Source organism: Dreissena polymorpha, chromosome 7 (assembly GCF_020536995.1).
Source record: "Dreissena polymorpha isolate Duluth1 chromosome 7, UMN_Dpol_1.0, whole genome shotgun sequence".
Lineage (NCBI taxonomy): Eukaryota > Metazoa > Mollusca > Bivalvia > Myida > Dreissenidae > Dreissena > Dreissena polymorpha.
The window spans coordinates 77,493,343-77,513,369 of NC_068361.1; the positions used below are offsets into that span (position 1 = coordinate 77,493,343).

At 33.3% G+C, this 20,027-nt stretch overlaps 2 protein-coding genes and 1 pseudogene across 3 annotated transcripts in view; 1 reads left to right on the forward strand and 2 right to left on the reverse strand.

Annotated features, from left to right (window-relative positions):
• Positions 1 to 662: 662 nt before the first annotated feature.
• Positions 663 to 5,342, reverse strand: LOC127838661 (uncharacterized). The gene is made up of 4 exons (XM_052366527.1): positions 5,067 to 5,342; positions 3,568 to 3,736; positions 2,271 to 2,519; positions 663 to 1,315 (listed from the first exon to the last, which is right to left on the reverse strand). The coding sequence occupies exons 1-4, from the start codon at positions 5,235 to 5,237 to the stop codon at positions 1,059 to 1,061; spliced, it is 846 nt and encodes a 281-aa protein (XP_052222487.1). The 5' UTR covers positions 5,238 to 5,342; the 3' UTR covers positions 663 to 1,058.
• Positions 5,343 to 8,906: 3,564 nt separating this feature from the next.
• LOC127838052 (selenoprotein F-like) lies at positions 8,907 to 19,684 on the reverse strand (annotated as a pseudogene).
• A 190-nt stretch (positions 19,685 to 19,874) lies between these two features.
• LOC127838051 (signal transducer and activator of transcription 5B-like) overlaps positions 19,875 to 20,027 on the forward strand; it is a 53,084-nt gene continuing 52,931 nt past the window's right edge. For both annotated transcript variants that reach the window (XM_052365565.1, XM_052365566.1), the window contains exon 1: positions 19,875 to 19,952. The gene's annotated coding sequence lies outside the window, so the exon portion shown is untranslated. The remainder of the gene's footprint in view (positions 19,953 to 20,027) is intronic.

Sequence of the window (20,027 nt, forward strand, 5' to 3'; positions counted from 1 at the left end):
AACAACATCACCATGACGGGAATGCAAACGCGACCTTGACGTACCGGTAATACGCATTGCATAATACCAGTTATCAACATCACTATGACGGGAATGCAAACTTGACCTTGATGTACCGGTAACACACATTGCATAATACGATTTAACAATATCACCTTGACGGCAATGCAAACGCGACTTTGACGTACCGGTAATGCACATTGCATAATACGATTTAACAATATCACCTTGACGGCAATGCAAACGCGACTTTGACGTACCGGTAATACACAGTGCATAATACGATATTCACAGTCACCATGATATGATTCATCGAGAAGTATGTCGGTGACACTTGAAAAAAATATTTTATGAAACCAATCTGTCGGCTTAATGCAAATATATGTTTTCCAATTTATATAAAATGTCGGACCCAATTTCTATAATTAAGTATTTTCCTTCAAAAAGGTCTCAACCCAATGCGATATTTAAACGGATTTACGATGTGTTACCAATGTAGTTTGAGACAGACAATACGTCCATTTATTTATCAGGGACTTGCAATGATTTATTACCTACTGCACTCTTTTTCAAATAAAGTAGAATACAATAATAGAGGCTTTCGGCCATGACAGTAAATATATATATATATTTTTATTTTAACTGCATATAAATTGACCACATTCAACAAACACCAAAACTTGTATTGTGAAAACGTACAGGAAAACATATCACTTCAAATCATGAATATAGCATATGAAATAAAACATAATAACATAATCAGGAACTTAAACATGTACAGTTAACATGTTTAGACAATAAACAAAAAAATCGACGTCTTCAAACGTCAACATCAAAGTCAACATATGGTACTAAATTTTGAGGAATACTTTTACATGGGATACAAATAAGCTGGAAATTGATAAGCAAGATATTTACAGACACCAGAGTTAACCATATAACAAAAGTGTTTTACGAAAACAATCAATAGGAAGTAAAACGGTCACACAATGAATTATGAAGATATAGAATTCTCTGATGGTTTGATTTTCATAGATATGGTGTTGAATAATGCGGCTTTAGAAAAATAACAATCGAATGAACAGCGTTAATACAAAACAAACTTGGGCTAGAGGTCCGCTCTGAGGTCTTGAGGTCTGAGAGGTTTGCGGGCAGACGCAATCCAATTTGCCCACGAGATCCTGCCACTTCCGGTCATCGATATCGCCTTCCGGGACTACTACCGGTACATTAGGTGACACCTGTCCTGTGGTTACATCGGAAGCGCCGATAGCGATATCTGAACAGCCGTAAAACTGTTCCTGAGGCCCGCATCCTGCAAAAATTGAAAAAAAAAAGAATTATTTATGAATTATGTTCAAAGTCGATCCATTTTCTTCTCTCTGCCATTTTCTTCTCTCTGCCACTCTTCTTCTCCATAAATTCTACATGACCGTTTACAACCTCGAAATCAATACTATTTTTCTGTTTATGTTTCCTTTCCCCCCCCCCCCCCCCCCCCCCCCTTAATTTCTATTTCTTTTCCCCTGTAAAATTGCTTGTGTTTCTTTCCATCAATGTTAGTGGACTTGTATATACGTTGCATTCTGTATTATGTTTTTTGGACTTGTAAGTTGCATTTTGCATCTTGTATTGTCAATTTATTACGACGTCATGACATAATGTCATGCGTAAATATATTATTTATCGGGAGAGGGCTTCAATAAGTTTCGCCTTTCAGCCCAATCCTATGTCAATGTCATGTACCGGTAACTTGTGAATAAGTTTAAACCAAAGTCGATCGTATTCTTTATATGTGTGGCTGTATATATACAGTAAATGTGCCACATAATGTTATCTAATTATCTTGCAATTCATGATATTTAAAAAAACATTTTAAAGTGCAAATTTCAGAACTATTCCTCCTATATGTGTTTATTTGAGAAAACAATACAAAGTGTCAACTGTGTCATCTTTCAAAGGTAACACTACAAGACAATAACTAGGAAGATAAGCATTAGAAATTTACAACAAATAAATTTATAACCAAAATGTTCAATCGAAAAAAAGTGAGCATTTTCCACTGATGACATGAGATGAAAGTCATAGTCTTTTCGATATGTGTCTACTGCGCGCATCATGTGAAATCTAACATGCAGGCGCTTAGTTTTCTATCGTATTTACATGCATACAAATCTCAATTGGCAGAAAACTCATTCAAGTGTGTAAATTAACCATGCCAAAACCACGTATTTAATACAAAACACGCACGACGTTTATTGTATACCTACCAATGCACCCTTTTTGGGTAACGGGATCTACTCCCCAGCTGTTTCCGGTATTGTACCTCCACTGCAATACGCATGCGCGGCATGTAACACCAGCCGGAAGTTTGAGAGAATACTTGATATTCTCCATACCCATGCTGATTTCAAACCGTTTCACTCCTCGGTTGTCTTGCAAGATGTGTTGGTCAAAGCAAGCTTGCTCTAGAGTTTTGTTTGCGGCGTCATTTTTGCAAAGACGAAACTCAAACCAACCTGAAATAAAACTTTCCTATGTCAACATGCTAAAACAGTCGTACAGTTTGTTAAAATTAAGTTTTTAATAATAAACCTTTACAGTTTTAATTATGCATTGCATATGGAAAATAACATGTCATGTTACCATTGTTGTTATAAATATATATATATATATATATATATATATATATATATATATATATATATATATATATATATATATATATATATATATATATATATATATATATATATATATATCAGGTATGCATTTTTATCAAAGCAAAAATTCGAACACATCATGTTAATGGTGTATTGTTCAAATAATTATTCACAAAGCTATAAAATTGATACATTCATTTTTCCTTCTTCAATCCGTTATCTATAACATATTTGAGAAGACATCTAAATTATGAAAACTAAAGAATGTCATTGATTTTAAATAATGTACACTAGACTATGATTGTAAGCTAAAAGCTTAACCAATTTATGCCAAGCGTATAGAAAAAATGCCTTGGCAAACAGCGTAGACCCTGATGAGACGCCGCATGATGCCTCATCAGGGTCTGCGCTGTTTGCTTAAAGGAATTTCTGTAAGAAATATTCTAAATATAGAAATAAATATACTAGACATCCCTAATTTCGGAAATAAATTTATCCAATTTAGAAGGATGGGAGAGTCCACTAGACATAAATGGGTTAAGCAACCAACATTCATCCTTCTTCTATTCCAGTTACCTTATAAGGCAGTGACCTTATAGACTTTTTGATATCCGCTCGTTTTGCACCTTCTATGCCGCACTGGATTTACTTTCCGCATACCGGTGCCAAATATGTATTCTCTTTGTAAAATGTATCGCTTTGGCTTCATTTGGAATAATACACATTAGGTACACTTATATAAGTTTAATCATATGTAACTAAAGTTACATATTTTAAGGGTCCGAATGGCCATTATGCTATGGTTTCTCGCAATATGCGATCTTTGCAACCACTCAAACGAATATTGAGAACATTAATATTGATATTTATCATAAATATTTTTCGGTTAAAACGTGTAAATCACCTTTGTGATTGGCCGTCAAGTGAACGGCGACGTCAATCACCTGAGCGACGTCATATTTGCGTACGATGATCCCTGTATAAAACTTGCCGCCTGGTTCGTTGGGTCGCGGATTGTCTGCAAAGTTGTCACCACACACGCCGCATTTGCCGCCGTTCTTGCTCCACTGTGTCTGTTTTTATTATAACAGAGCAAACATGTAATAAATAACCAGTGGTATGGAAGTATATATATTCTTTGTGGTCGTGCTGGTTTGAATGCACATACGGAACAGACGCCTATCTATTCCCAGATTTGCACCTTGAACATTTCTAATATTTTTGTCACGGATTTAAAGAGTTTAAGTGACCAAAACAAACAACCATATGGCAAAATGTGAGGTGAAAAACATAAACATAGTGGATGCTAGAATAACGCGTTCATAAGGTTTGTCGTTCATTTACGCGTTTCGGCAGCACAATTGCAATTGACGTTTAATTAAACGTTAATCTTCTGTCTGACCGATGACGAACACTCATATAGACTGATGCATGCGTTGCTGTGAAGTATTGAATTTACATTTCCGTGTAATACTATCTGCTACTTAGCTAAATGTACGCAGTACTTGACATCTTGATCTTTATAAACACAGGAAAACTTTGCTTTTAAGAAATGTAACTGTGTAAGATGGAAAAAGAGATAACGGATTTGTCTTCATTTTTGGACAGTTTCAGTGTCCGCAATTAATGCTCAGGAACTCAAATAAGTCTTACGCATATACTGAGTTCAATGCTCGAAATCCGGACATTTTTTTCTGTTGTATGATTTTAATAAAAGACCTTTTCGTATGACAATATTGTAAAGGCAATGTACGTTTAAACTATGCTGTATTGTTTTCTTGTGATTTTGACCTGTTTTGTCTTAGTGGGCGTTGTTTGTCTTTAAATAACCCCCAAATTATTTCATATTTAACTCTTTTAATATAAATTTATATCGTATATGTGTACAACGGTATTTTAAACTGGCTTTAGGAATTTAATATACAATAAGTTATTGTCAGAAAAATAAATGCGTATATCAATAATTCCACGACTTCTATAGCAATTGTTTATACGTTGCTAGTAAAATACAAATATGACTTTTAAAATATTTTAAAAGGCAAAAATAAGTCCGCTTATTATTTGATGTACTGATACAACATACCTACATATGTACACAATTGTTAGCCTAAAGTTCGTTTCTCAACCATTGCATACATTTTCTACCTAATTAAAGTATAACTTGACATCAATTTGATGTTTCTGTAATCTGATCAGCTATGAGTCAAAAAATCTATAAATAAATAATTCAACACAACCGTTTAATATTAGGATTAAACTATGCAGTTGAAGTTTGGATTAAACACGCGTAACTTGATAACATCAACAAAGCCTACTATACATTAATTAAACAAACAATAACTTGAATAAACCTTTAAAACAACAAAACAATGCAAATGAATACAAATGCGACAAGCTACTTACATTGAATCCTCCGCAATACAGCGCATTATCGTCATAATTTGGGGGCGAGTTGAACCCCCGGCGCCACATTGAAGACGAACGGCTCGGTGGTTCCATCAAACGCCCATGACCTTTCACTACTGTTACCATGGTAATGAGCAAAGAAACGCATATATAAACGTACCTATACATTATGTTTATCAATGCAGCCAGAGTGTTTTGTAATCCAATACCTTACTACTTTGTGAAATCAACTGCCTGATCCTGCAACCAACGAACCGAAAATGAGATTGGCAGATAAATACGTGTTAATGTATTTTTTATTTGGTGTATTTTAAGGCCTACAGAGTATAAATTGTTGGTTTACCATGTCGCGGTACTAGTCATATAATGGGGATTTTATGATACACTTCTTCTATGGTTTGATGACGATAGCTAAAAAAATCTAATGAAAATGTACCTATAGATACGTGTGTTTAATAGAGCGTTACATAGTTACTGCATGTAATATCTTATTTGTGTGTGGTGTTATTTATAAACATTAATGAGTGCTGTTTGTTATATAATGAATTTTTTATCCGTAGAAGAATACTACACATTCTATAAAAATTTTGAGAAATAATTATTGATTGAATGTTGTCTTTCGGTCAATAAACACCTTTTTGAAGTTCTGGTGCGTCGTTATTAAACCACGCACTTTGGCGTTATCCCCGAGGTGTTCATGAAATACACAAAAATCTTCCAAGTGGTGTGTTTTTCTTGTGCGCATGTTAAAAACGATAATGCGAATAATCGCTTATGTCGAATGTTACACAATATGACAAATATATATGACATATAAATCAATCTGTATTTTACTATGCTCATTTTCGGAACTTTTTTCCGCAATTTTGAATATCAGAGAATCTCGTATTATAATATATTTTTTAAACATGACATCACAAACGTCACTTAAAGACGCCGAAAACGGGACTTATCAGGGCCATTATCGACGGGTTGTAAACAGTGTGTAGCCAGAGCCAGTCCGGAACTCGAATCTGGGATATCCCCCTCTTAAGGCGAGTGCTCTTTAGAGTAAACAAATCGGGGCCGCTTAAACAGCTTAACACCAATCAAGCTCAAGTTCGGTACCGTGACACGAATTAAAAATTCAATACATTTGGTTAAAAAAAAAATATTTAAAATATCACACTTAAAAACATTTCCGTCCTGTTTTACTTTCTTACATGTGAACATCCAGTTCTTGTTTAGATTACCACTTGACAAAGGTTATTTCCGGTTTCCAAAGCCGCGATTTGGTGAATCATTAAAACACTTGTTTTGCGTCTATTTCTGATACTTTAATAGGGGAATATCTTTAGTCAAGTGTAAACGATTAATTTATTCGATTGTATGAAAGGGCATTTTCGGTGAACATTTCCCTTCAGCATTGGATTGTAATTGAACCACTTTGCAATAGGGACAAATAACCATACAGTCTCTCTGATATGATTCACCAATACTCATTGCACGAACGCTACTTTTTGGTGACCTCATGTTGTTCACGCTAATTGCCACCTCTCAAGGGTCATATACAACAAACCTCACGCAGTCTCCACAATACCAAAATAAATCCTTGCATAACATTATTGTAAAACGCATCGACAGGCACTGCTTGCACATAATTTATATTTTCTCAAAATGTGTTATTTAAACGTGTTTAATCCTGCTAATTTACAGGCGCTACGCGTACATGATTTAGTGGTACCACGGTGGACTATCTAACCATAACAGACCGTTCAAACACACAGCTGTGTACGTCAAAGAGTTACATTTTGCTTTCTTTTATGTAAGTCACACAAATCATCTGATAGATGCGTGTTGTTCTTCATGGAAACAAGTTTTTCCGTTGTTGAGCAGTCGGCATTTTGCTGTCATTCGTTATTGCGTGTTTAACAAAACTTATTACTTGGCAATAGGAGCAACTTAGCGAAAATAAGATACTACAGAAACATTTGCAACGATATAATTTTCTGCAAATTGACCTCACACATTTGTCACAGTTTTAATTTAAGAAGTTAGTGTCATTGAAAAAAGTCGCACATGGGCAACTTTTAAAGTGATCGTACATAGTTACCGGGGTCCTCATGTCCCTCTAAGTCAGCCGATGATTTTCATGATTTACAAAAATGACCGACGTCTTAGTGGTTATTTATTGAAATTCAAGTTAAAGTGATCTTGGCTCTTTAATCAACATGCGAATATTTATGTGAAACATGGGCGTCTAGCAGTTGTTTGTACCTATGGGTAAGTTCCGAATATGATCTATTAACAGCGAGACAGTTGTGCAGACGTTTTGATCAAACACTCGTATTTCGGTACCATGCGCAACTGTAAACAGCGCATGTACTTTACATTTCCCCTTACAGGCAGGGGTGGTGTTCTCTCATATCGTCTTAATTGTCCGTATTGGACATATGGTTGCAGATTGTCCGTAAATCTTTTGTACAGTGATGTATTTCCTGTCAAACAGTCTGTAATTTGCGTTCATAATATGATACTCTGAGAAAAAGCTCATCCAACTGCTCTCACGTGTAAGTTGCCTAAACGCTATCAAGTGTCATTATTCAAGTGGCAAACTGTACCTGGTGACTGCTCGCTTCAAATGAGGCAATTTTAAATGTGATGTTAACACGCAAGTTGCTGCAAGAGAAAGTACTCATTCATATTTAGCCATGATAAAACAAATACATTAAATAAAGCAATATAAGTTAATGAAACTTGAAATTGTAATAAAATAAATGGAATTTGATTTTCATATTTTCATTTTATTGTATGCGCATTGCGTCCTAGTTTATCGTAGAAAAAATGCAAAAAAAAGGGCTTGCTGGGTAGGCTGGGTCACCAGACTATGTGTACATACAGACAAGTGCCCCAAATTGAATATAGGGAACACACATACAAGGTATGTTTCCGGGGCGGTAATCGAGCCCGCAATCCTCTAATTGTTAGTCCTAATCTCTACAAACTGAGCTACTCGGTCCGAAGTGATAGTATTTTAAAAAGCACTTAGGAAAATATATAGCAGATTTGTAATAATTCACTTGTTTGTTCGTATTTAGGTCCTCTTTCGGTGAAAGCTACATGCCTTGTGGTTATTGAAACACTTTCAAGAAGGAAAAAAATAACCATACCATCCTCATGGATCACGCACAGCGCACTGTCTCTATATAAAGACCAATCTTAGTCAACTGTGTGCATCAATACTCCAGTCGAAGGGAGGTAATGAGCCGAACATTTTGCTCATGTATTCGAGTGTCAATTTTACTACCTTACTCGACGGTAGAGCTAATAAATTTCAAATTTCAAGGACAATACTCCCGTATAACCCTACAAATCCTTTTTTTTGCTTGTCAGAATGTTTGCATATTGCATACCAAAGATTATTCAATAATTAAACGTTTCTGCATACAAAAATAGTGACCGTAAATACTGGCAGGAAACTTCCTAGTGTGTATTCATCGTAGTAAGTTGAGGTTTAAAGCTCAAAACGCAAATACGCTTATATTCTTCTTCTTCGATTTTCACGTAATGAAATACATATTTTTTTCAAATGATGATCAATGAAGCTGGTGTCTATGTATTGCGCTCAGGTTAAAGTGAAACCTAGAAGAAACCACCAAGTGAGAAACGTGTAGTGGGGAATGTTTTCACATACAAACGCTTGATTTAATCATTTCAAAATCGCTCAATTAATTACGCCAAAGCGAATAAGCTAAACACTGTCATATATTTAAGACGCAGTTTAGAGTCTGTTCTCGTAAGCTTAAAATGAAGAAATTCAAAGACTGTTGGATATTAAAAATAGTACAACACAAAACAGCTTTTTGTATTATTTTTTATATTTCTCGAAATGGCATCAATTACAATTTTCTGACTCAAAATAAACTTATCAATATCTACAGCGATATTCTTCAATAACCAAACTAATGCTCGTTTGAATCATCCAATCATATTCACTCCCTCCAATTTTACAAGCCAATAGGTTTAAAGTAAAACTGTCATTAAGAACATAATTGGATAATGCTGACATTAATGCTTAGTCGTTGAAGAATAAAGTTGGAAATTATTGAAAGAGTTTATTTTAATAGTTAATAACAAAGATAATTTTTTTCCCATCATAATGGTCTAACAATTACATCATAATAAACAATAATTGAGGTCATATGCACACAAATAAAAACTCACTTCCAGCATGATATGAAACGTATTTTTATGCTTAAATAAGTATAATTCAAACATAAAAATAAAGAGTATTAAAGACTATGTGAACTTAAAATGTAAATATCTGGATTTCATCAGTTAAAACACAGCAATGAACAATGTGTCAAACTACATTTCCTCAATTTGTTACCAGAACCACATGGTAGTTTTTCCAAACTTAACTTAAGCAACATTAACTTTACCATACCACGAAATTAACTTATTCAAGTAATTGCATTGTATGCATTGCATTATGATATTTGTAACTTTGAATGAAAAGGATGACTAAAAACAAATGACATATTTATTTAAAGATGTATGCTTACATCAAAGAAAACCTCACACAATTGCTGTTCACGAGCAGTTCTTTCTGAACATCTTTTATTAACTGTTTATTCTGCAACAATGTCAGGAAATAGAATAAAGATTTGCCAGAAAATGATGACTACATGCATGTAATAAGAGTTAAAATGTAGACAAAAGAAACACAAATGTTCATGCATGAGCTTATTACACTTTTTGAATAAAAACCATATTCTGACATTGTATTAATTTCCTTTAGATTCTATACAAGTTTTAGTAAATGGACTATTACTATGTTAGAAAATCATGAATTAAAACTAGGAGAAGACACATGTTCCCAAAGTCCATTACATTCCACTACATTTTTTGTATTATTGTAGCAGGATAACTAACTCACAAATATGCATAACAATACATGACTCTCACAAACAAGTCTGCACTTATTCTCACATCCATACAACTTCTCAATGCAAACTGTCCCACACAAACGCATCCACACACTTCTCTACTTTTTCAACCTCTCGTGGAAAAACTGTTCTACAGAGTCGGTGTTCCACTTCTCAATTCCTAGCGTCTCCTTTACATTTTTGTCCTCATCCAGGAGGTATATCTCAGGGTCCGCGCCTCGAACGTATTTCACCTCGAGACCCGGAAACTGCTGCGGCCTGTCGCTCTTCACAAAGGCTGTAAAATGGACATAAGTAATCACATAGTTTAAACCCATTTATTTACACTCAAGTGCATCAAAAGCCTAAGGCTCATTTAAATGCTCTTGAGTAAGTTTTCTGGGTAGAACCAGTACTTAGTGTCTTTTAAGGAGATCTAAAGAACGCTCTCTGAGTAGGGATCGAGCCCATGACCTCTCCAACCCTTGGCAGACACCATATCCACTACGCGACTAACATGCATGGTCCTCACACTGTCATTGGGGATGCAACCATATACCTTCTTATTATATCAAACGTTTTTTTACCATTGCAAACATTCCATATTATCAGAAGACAGACTATAGTATTGCATCTGGCATAATAATATAGTAAATGATTCAATGTCTGCAATATTGTAAAATACAGTCTTTCTTATTAGATGCCATAATAAATGTTAGCTCTTATTTAGATTTTTAATCTTATCTACTAATTGCTGGCCTTGATGTCTGTTATCTCTATTCAACTCTACCTCCATTAAATACTAGACACAATGGACAGGTTTTCCACAAATATTGACTGAACCATGTCCTTCAGGGTACAGTTTTACTGCATTTATCCGATATCTGGCAAACTTAGCGAAACTGACATCAATCACATTTTTTCCCCCCAGAAGTTCCAATTAAAATCTCTGTCTTTCATGTTTCCTTAAATACTTTTTTGTTCATAGTAAAACTTCAAATATGATGAAACTGACCCCATATAATTTGAGTTTACAAATAAATTCACTTGGACTGTGTCAATACACTTAGACTGTGTCAATACATGTGGACTGTGTCAATACATGTAGACTGTGATAATACACTTGGACTGTGTCAATAAACTTGGACTGTGTCAATACACTTGGACTGTGTCAATACACTTGGACTGTCAATAAACTTGGACTGTGAAAATACACTTGGACTGTGTCAATACACTTGGACTGTGTCAATACACTTGGACTGTGTCAATACACTTGGACTGTGTCACTCACCCTGCACCTGAGGATACCTCCCCAATTTTCATCCGCAAACACGCAGCTCTGCATACGGATAAACCTGAAAAAACAAATGAAAATTCTAAAATCACAGAACTTCATTTTCAGAGAGATTGAACCGTTCAATGGTAAAGTCGAAGAGAATTGTGCAAATGAATTTCGAACAAATAATTGTATTAAATTTTGAATAACAATATTATCAGGGTTGGACAAAATTATTTTCTGTACTGTCCAGCTTGCCCCTGTGCAGTTATGAAATACTACTAAAAATAACAATATAACTTATAAATATATGATTCTGCCACCAGTAAAACAAATGCATTTTTCAAACTAGGTAATCTTTTTTAATAATGATATCGGTTCAAATTTTAATTAGAAAATGTATTGGCCCCTGAGAAGGTCAAGTACAATGCAGAAATTTCAAATATATTTAAAATTCAACATAATTATTTTTTACATGGATTTCATTGCAGATTTATAGACTATGATAACAAACCTTGAATTAAATCTTTTTATTAATAAAACCCTTGATTTTACAATTGTTAAATGATTATAAAGGTTACCTTTTAGAGATTTTTCATTTTTGATCAAATAAAAATAAAGCAATACCTTTAATGCTTCCTCAGCACCAGCATCATCTTGACAACATCTTCTACAATCATCTTTTAATGCTGCTAGATTGTGTTCGTCAAGGAGATTACATGATGTGCATACTAGATTGGGTGTGAAGCCTAGACTGCGACATTCTTCTTCAGACAATTTTGCTCCTAGCCCTAGCTCTATCTGGAATATAAATTAAAATCATTACAAAACAAAAATATCATGTCAGCTTGCAGGTTAGCAGCTGCATAATAGTTTTACCTACACAATTTTTTTTATTTATTTCAGCTATACTAATAGCCTCTGTGAGCTATTCGAACATATTCCTCTTCTTAATTGTTGTTTTATCAAATTAAACTGAATGCACAGGCTAATCTGGGGCGACACTTTATGCACATGCATTAAAGCCCCTTTTCACAGAGCGCGTTTCATTCATATTCTATTACAATGACCACTTGACAACTGAATGTAAAGTTAGATTTCGGGCAACATAAACAAGTCATTTAATGAAAATCGGGAGAAAGTCAAAAAACATTTTTTGATAATAAACCAATATTTGTTTTCATTAAAATAGTTAATTTGTTTCACATATTTTGGGTTGTCAGTGTATGTTTGTTTGGTACTCATTTTTATTTTAGCTATTCTAAACTAATTAATGTAACTTTTAATGTATCAAGCAAGTCTCCTTTCCGAGATCATCATCAGGATATAACTGAGTAAGCTACTTTGATATGTTTACTGACCAACCAAAAATTGTTTTGACAGACGAAACCTGCTTATGAATTTTTTTGGGTGATATAATACACAAGGCGTTAGATACATGTATTTGGGGCTTTATTGCGCATTAAAAAAATAATGCATATTTAATCGCATCTGGGTATATAAAATGCAAGTACAAACTGGTTAATTCGCCCAATAACAATCCAGACACTACCTTATCTAGCAACCGATTGGTAAATGAGATGACAGACGTTTTCAGACTCTGCATCGTCGAAAAAATGACTAGTAAAGTTGCAGATATTAAAAAAAATAAAAAAATACACTTATCAGATTTCAAGCTCCCAGGACACTCTGATTTCAAAATTCAAATTCCCAGGCAAGGGATCGGTAAATGGAAAGCATTTTAATTACCAAATAATTACTAGTCAGAAGATAAAATATAATTAGAAGTTGGCACTGATTTTGATTTCAATGAAGTGTGTTCGTGCCTAACCTAGCCTAAAACAGATGTGGTGATGTCACAGATAAACTTGCACAATATCAGTATTTTTTTTCATTCAAAATCGGGTCCCGTAATCGGCCCTATTCCCCATGGAAAAAGTATATACATTTTTCCCAAATCGGAGTAAAAATTTCCAAATGGAAGGTTTGAAATGTTTTTTTTTTATAGATCTTAATATTATGTTTATCTCTCCCAACCAAATAAGTTCAACCTCAGTAAATATACTGAAAACACTTATATTCTCAATTTGTAAGCATTTTTTAATAAAACAACAAGAATACTAATTTTCCAATTTAAGTCAAAACGCCACAATTTTTTCCCAATTCAAAGGGACTCAGCCCCATTCCCAAAATGGTGAAAAACACACACTGAATACCGTATGCCACTCAGGTCTACACCAAAGGGCTACTTAGTGACTGTGATCTGATAACAAATAATGCCTTTAAGATGACTTTATATGCTCCAGTCAGGGCTAGCGCTGGCCCAAAATTACTTTGAGCCAACCAGTTTTCATTGTTTCGAAGCGGGAAAACTGGTTTTGAAATAATACTAATAATATATACTATCAACTTTTTTATATTTCTTTTAATGACAACAAGGGCATATCACATATCATAATATATTCTACAGATTTCAATATAGAAATAATGATTATGGTACTTGTCAAAGTACAAACATAAGATATTTTATACATGTACATTTAACAGTGGTGTCGAATGTCCCAAATTTGAAATCCTGAAAATTAAGCGAGGGGTCTTGGAACCACAGCCTCAGGAACCCAACAAGAATAAAGGGCAGTGCCCCCCTCCCCACCCAGAGCCCTTACTAATTGTTCTTTTTTATAGTCTTTCCAATTGCAATTTCAGGTGAATACAATTCGAAATATTATAAAAAACACCGTCCGTGTATTCGTCATTCTATTTCTTCTATAAAGAACTTCGTTAATAAATTATAATCAACGAAAAATAATGTATCTCAAAACGACTGTCCGAAAAATTGTACGCGTTTTGCACATGAAATAAAATGTGCATATCGTTTGACTGCAGAAAATAAAAACCAGTAATCTAGCAAATACGTATTTATTATACAATTTGTTTACATATTGCTTTACAATATCATAGTTTGTGGGTAAAAAACAATTTATATACCTTTTAATTTCAAACGATAATCGGCAGAAAGGTGTAACATCAATGATATAGCACTAATAAATTATTTAATTATCATCCTTAATTCAGATCAATAGTCGGTAGAAAGGTGTAAAGTGATCAGCTTAGAAATCATTCATTTATTGTTACGCTTCTTTTCATTTGTTTATCTTTAAATACGACGTTTGCCATCAGCCGCTTTATTGTTGGCAGACGACAATATCAACTGTGTATTCCAAGTATACAATGTCTGCGCATGAATTACCCAATATTATATCATAATGTGTGAGCGAACTCAATGTTGATTGGCCAGCTACCATGTGCGCTTCAATAATAATAAGGTCAAGCAATGTCTCATGTTCTTGTGCAGACCGATTTTTGTTTATTGTTCAAATTGCCAACACTTTCATTGAAACAAAGAGAACAATATTAAAAACCAGGCTGGATTTATATGGGGGATGTTTTAAATAAAATTATACAAGATTTAAGCATTTTTGCAAATCAGATTTTTTCTTGAGCCAAATTCTCAAAATTTTCGCAAATGGCTCAAATGGCGAACGTCAGCGCGAGCCCTGCCAGTAATGTACCAAATCAATTTCCTTGTAGTACAGATTAGCACTGTCAACAATTAGTTCTTCTTGAATGCTCTGAGCTTTTAAAAGTGCATACGTACAGCTCAGAGTTCTTCTTGGTTACTCGAAATTCCATGTCAAAAAATAATTTCTCACATTTGTCGATAAAATCGAGTTCAATACACCTAATACATCGTTACAAACACAATACCTGTTATTACCGATATCAATTTGCAAGTGAATTGTGGAGAAATACTCAAAACAAAAACTTTATATACAATCCGTTTTCAAACCGAAAGCCTACGTTTTGAATTGACGATTCGATCTATTTTACCGATGTTCCGGAAATGGTAGGTCTATTACAATTGGTAGATTAGACACGAGATCTATCTCGCCGAGGATTCCGGAGATAGTCTATATTGTATTTTCTAATTCAGAATTACTCGGAATACTCAGATCTGACAATTGCAATAACATAGACATTTAAATGAAGGTTTTTGAAACTTTGGATTAATATCAATATTATGCGAGCATAACATATCATGTAAGTTGTTTTAATTTGCGCATTATGGATATATTTACGATCTGCAGGTTTTTTTTTGGCCCGATTTTATAGCCGAAATTCGGCTATGTTCCCAATCCCAAAAAGTATACTTTTTTCCCAAAATGTGGCAAAAAATTCCCAATTTCCAAAAAAAAAAAAATAAAAAAAAAAATTTTTTTTTTTTTTTTTTTTAGAACGAAGTCTAATGCGTATTTTATCTCAATTTTAATTCAATTACATCTAACAAAGTATAATAATATGATTTTGTTCTTTTAATTTGAATGATTATAAAGAGTTATATCAAATTTAGTATTTCCCTAATCAGTGGACTTTTCGTATGGAAAAAAAGGCTAATTAATTTATTTTCCCAATTTCATGAAAATGCCGATAAAATTCCCAATTCCGAAGCCATGGGCTATCTTCCCAAAAAGTGAAAAAAAAACCTAGATCTATTTGTGTTTATTTATGCCAGAAAATAGTTCATGTGGCTATTATTTCCGGTTAAACTGTTTCTATGGAAAATCGGGTTAGCAGTTGCAACTCCCAGCGACCTGGAGGGTCAATAGCTGGGAGTTGGATTAGTCTTATTTATAAGACGAGCAAAGAATTAAGAGATACTTTTTATATGGGCTAAATTCTTTGGAACTTCTTATCGGAGAAAAGTCAAAAATGTGTTGGAAACCAGAAAGTTTAAATTTTCATTGATATGCGTAAAATTGCAAAATAACATAACCAACTCATTCAGTTTTAGTTCAGAAGTCCATTTTTACCTCAAATATCGTCGAATTGAAGTTGGAAAGGCATAAATTCTTCAGTTAAACTTCTGCTTAAATCGCAAACCAATCACTGACCTGTAGCCATGTCATGAAACTGATTTGAATATGAACCAATCAGAAGAAGGCATTACGGTGTAACGTGTAAGCGTAATTTTATTTAACATGAGCTTTTAACACAGACTTTTACCTAACTAGATCTAGTATGCTAATCTTTGTCGATTTAATAAGCATATGTTCAAAACAGATATGGTGCAGTTTCTATTCACTGTTCAAAGTTTCAGCAAGTTTTTATGCATGTCTTTTTCGCACCTCTGTCTGTGTTGTTTGATTTACTTACATCCTACGTTACATAGGAGGACGGTATACTGTACGATCTGTATCAAAATTATTTGTGTACAGTATTAAAATAAAAGATGTAATTTATTTCAGAACTTTTTAATTGTCAATTTAGAAAGAAAACAATGCTAAATTAATCCAGAAAAGTATAACATCGGTTTACTATGTAACGCTCTGCACCACAACAGACGAACGCAAACTGTATTTTACGCTGTTTATTCTCCCACTTTAAACCAGATGCTTTACATCGAGGTCGTGTTATCGATTTATATCTACACAGCGAGCGAATCGAGAGATATTGAAAAATTGAATAGTGGTTGGATTTAAATTGATCAGGCGTGCAAAATTCAAAGTGTCATTACATAATTTCTACGGAACATTATCGAGAAATGAATTATCTACACAGGTATGTAAATATTATTGCAATCCGTTGATATTAAGTGTCTTATATCGGGGCTTGAATGTTGCGCACAAAATCCTTGCGCAACAATATAGACAAAGAAGAAAAAATTCCCACCATTAATTTGGTCTTTCCCCCTTTGAACGCTCCAAATATTACCCATTTAAAAAGTAGCTTAATATTTGAGAGTGTCAACAATTTGGACTAGGAGTTGGATTATTGCAACTATATCAACAATTAAGGTTCATGTAAAGTGTAAAAAGGCGTATTCTTCACATAGGAATACTTCAATAAATATTATGGCAATAAATTCAATTTATAAGTCAATAGCATCGTAAACACTTGTAGAACATATAAGAAAATGCTAATAAAAAAAATATGATGCAAAATGTTGCTTTAGAAGAAATATACAGCGCATGCATGAAATTATCAAAATAACAAACAGAGTTAAATTGAACAAATTCCTTTGGTCAAAATATTGTATACACTTAATGTTAGGTACTATAAATGAAAAGTCCACACAACACACACCAACAATCCTAAAATATGCAAAAGAAAAACATAAAAAAATGTCAAAAGTTAACACAATAATTGGGAACTACTTTAAGTATGGTGGACTTACCAGTGAACCTTCATTTTCAAAATTACTTATTTACTCGCAATACAGTACTCATTATAGTCACAAAATGACACAATTACAAAAAATAAACTATATTACCAAAAGGCAAACACTTTGATTGTTCATTTGAAATATATAGGACTCGGAACGATGACTAATTGGCTACCTTAAAACAAATTACAACATGTTTATGTCACATCTCGAACTCCATACACGTTAGTTAAACATGTGGGGCATAAAACATCCGGTTTCAAGGAAGTCAACATAACAATATTTCAATTAACAATCAAGGCATAATATTTGTGGAATCGGAAAAATGAATTATACAAATGTTGGGCACACGTACATATTAAACCAACTGAACACTTACATTTCTATAAAAACCTTGTCATCGATCAAAAAATGCATTTGTTATTGTCTCGTCATGTTTACTTGTTCAGGTAGCCATTATTTGCCGGAAGTATATTCGAAAAATATTTCGTTTCAAAATCGATCATTTATAAATTACTACGATCCGTTTGTTCTAAAATTTGTATAATTTGTTTATGAGGTTATTTCTAGTTATGTTATAAAGTAAATATTTAATATAAGCAATATTTAACAAATTCGCAAATACGAATCAATACACATTTCTGACCAAGATGGACGACCGATGAAATTAAATCGGGAGGAGAGTCAATTATATCAAGATTCTTTTCAAATAGTGCGTTTCAAGTAAGTGTCATTGTTATGGAGATATTATGAAAATGATATATTTTCATTAATTTTATTTTATAAGATCATAACTCTCATTGATAGCATGCTATGCGCGTGGAAAGTTAGTATTTTTCCAAAATCTATAAATAGCGACTCATGGCATTGACATGTTCATTTTGAAATACGCATAGTGTCTTTGTGGGGCTGTATTGACGCAATTCAATGCTTGGAGTACCTTACATATAACTTGCATATACTGTTGGTGTTTTTATTTGGTGCATTTGTGTTTTTTTTTAATTGAGAATTTGCCATACATTGCAATATTTTTGCTAATAATTACATTATTACTGACATTTGTGAGTGTTTTTTTTTTAATTGTATACATATATGGAATAAAAATGTGATTATTGCAACCATATGTAAATTTCATTAACTTATTTTGGGTATTACTGATCATTTTTATATTTTAAAATTTAATCTATGTGGGGTCATTTTGGGACTTTACATGAACCTTAAAGCGGGTATATACGATCTTGTCAAATATTTAGTAATAAATATAAAATGTGTAAAAAACTGATTATACATATATTTCAATATAAACTAAAATAAAAGTTAAGAAGAACATGTGCCGAAAAATGCTAAATAAGCCAGATATTTAATTCTCAAATCGAAAAAGGCTGTACAGCCGAATTCGCCAGCATGTATATCATGCATGTACGATGTGAATCTAAATTTAGTTTAACGGTTCATTTGAAATTCCTGCAGCGATATCGATTCATACGACACATGAACACTTACAAAAAAGACGAATGCATCGGTTATTGTAGGAAAATAATTACGAATTATCTTCGTCACAATCGGCTCGGGGCGCTAATTTGTATTTGCTGTATTTTATGAAATTCGTCTTAAATGTATCATTTTTCTTGCAAATTGTGTGTTATTATAACATATTTGTATCAATATTTTACAATTTAGCACATATAAAAATCGTATATACCCGCTTTAAGTTGTCAGCAATGACAATTGCCACAAAAGACCTTTTCATATCCTGCAAATATTCATGTGAAACGTGTAATAATTCGAAATAAATTATTACATCGGGCAATGGTTTAAAACCAAAGAACCGAAAGTAGACCAGGGGAAAAATATGGATTCAGAAGTATAAGTGATGTGTAACCCTTTGAAAAATTACGTGGCAAACAGATGCGATTTCGTTCATTTTTGGAGGAATTCTTTAAAACAATTATTGGGAAAGGATGTAAAACACATGTAAGAGTTAAAATAGATATTGAAAATGAAGAAACTTGGCATGATTAATGAACGAATAACAAGAAACTTACAAAATATAGAAGCGCAATGGTAAGAAGCGAACTTATGTTCGCCATTTTGAATTTTTGTGTACGCCCAACTTTTCGAATTATAGAAACAGTCTAATAATTTATGATTGAAAACCTTAAAATAATTCAAAAATCAATGTTTAATAAAAAAATCATTATCATCAGTATTTATTACAGATTGTCGATTTAATCGCATATACGCATTTTTAGAAAATAGATTCATTCCTCAGGAATGGCTATATTTAGAACCAAACTTAAGGAAATCCATGGCTGGTAAAAATTTGATTGGTCGTTTCAATTTTTATAACCAATGGATATGGAGAATCTAATTTTAGCTGATATTCTTCCAGGAATTGACTTTCACTTTCATTTCTTGAACAAAGGTTTTGTGTTAAAAGTCTAACTGATGCTGATACATTTTAACAGAAATAAGAGGTAACATTTACCTATTTTTATTGATCACGTAATTGAAAATAAGCGATAAAACACAGTGCTTAATTTTTTTGCATC

Coding starts and splice junctions, on each gene's coding strand:
- LOC127838661 (XM_052366527.1), bottom strand. CDS start 5,237: ATGTATAGGTACGTTTATATATGCGTTTCTTTGCTCATTACCATGGTA. Junction 3,737..5,066: donor TGTATTGCGGAGGATTCAAT/GTAAGTAGCTTG, acceptor TAATAAAAACAG/ACACAGTGGAGCAAGAACGG. Junction 1,316..2,270: donor TACCCAAAAAGGGTGCATTG/GTAGGTATACAA, acceptor CAATTTTTGCAG/GATGCGGGCCTCAGGAACAG.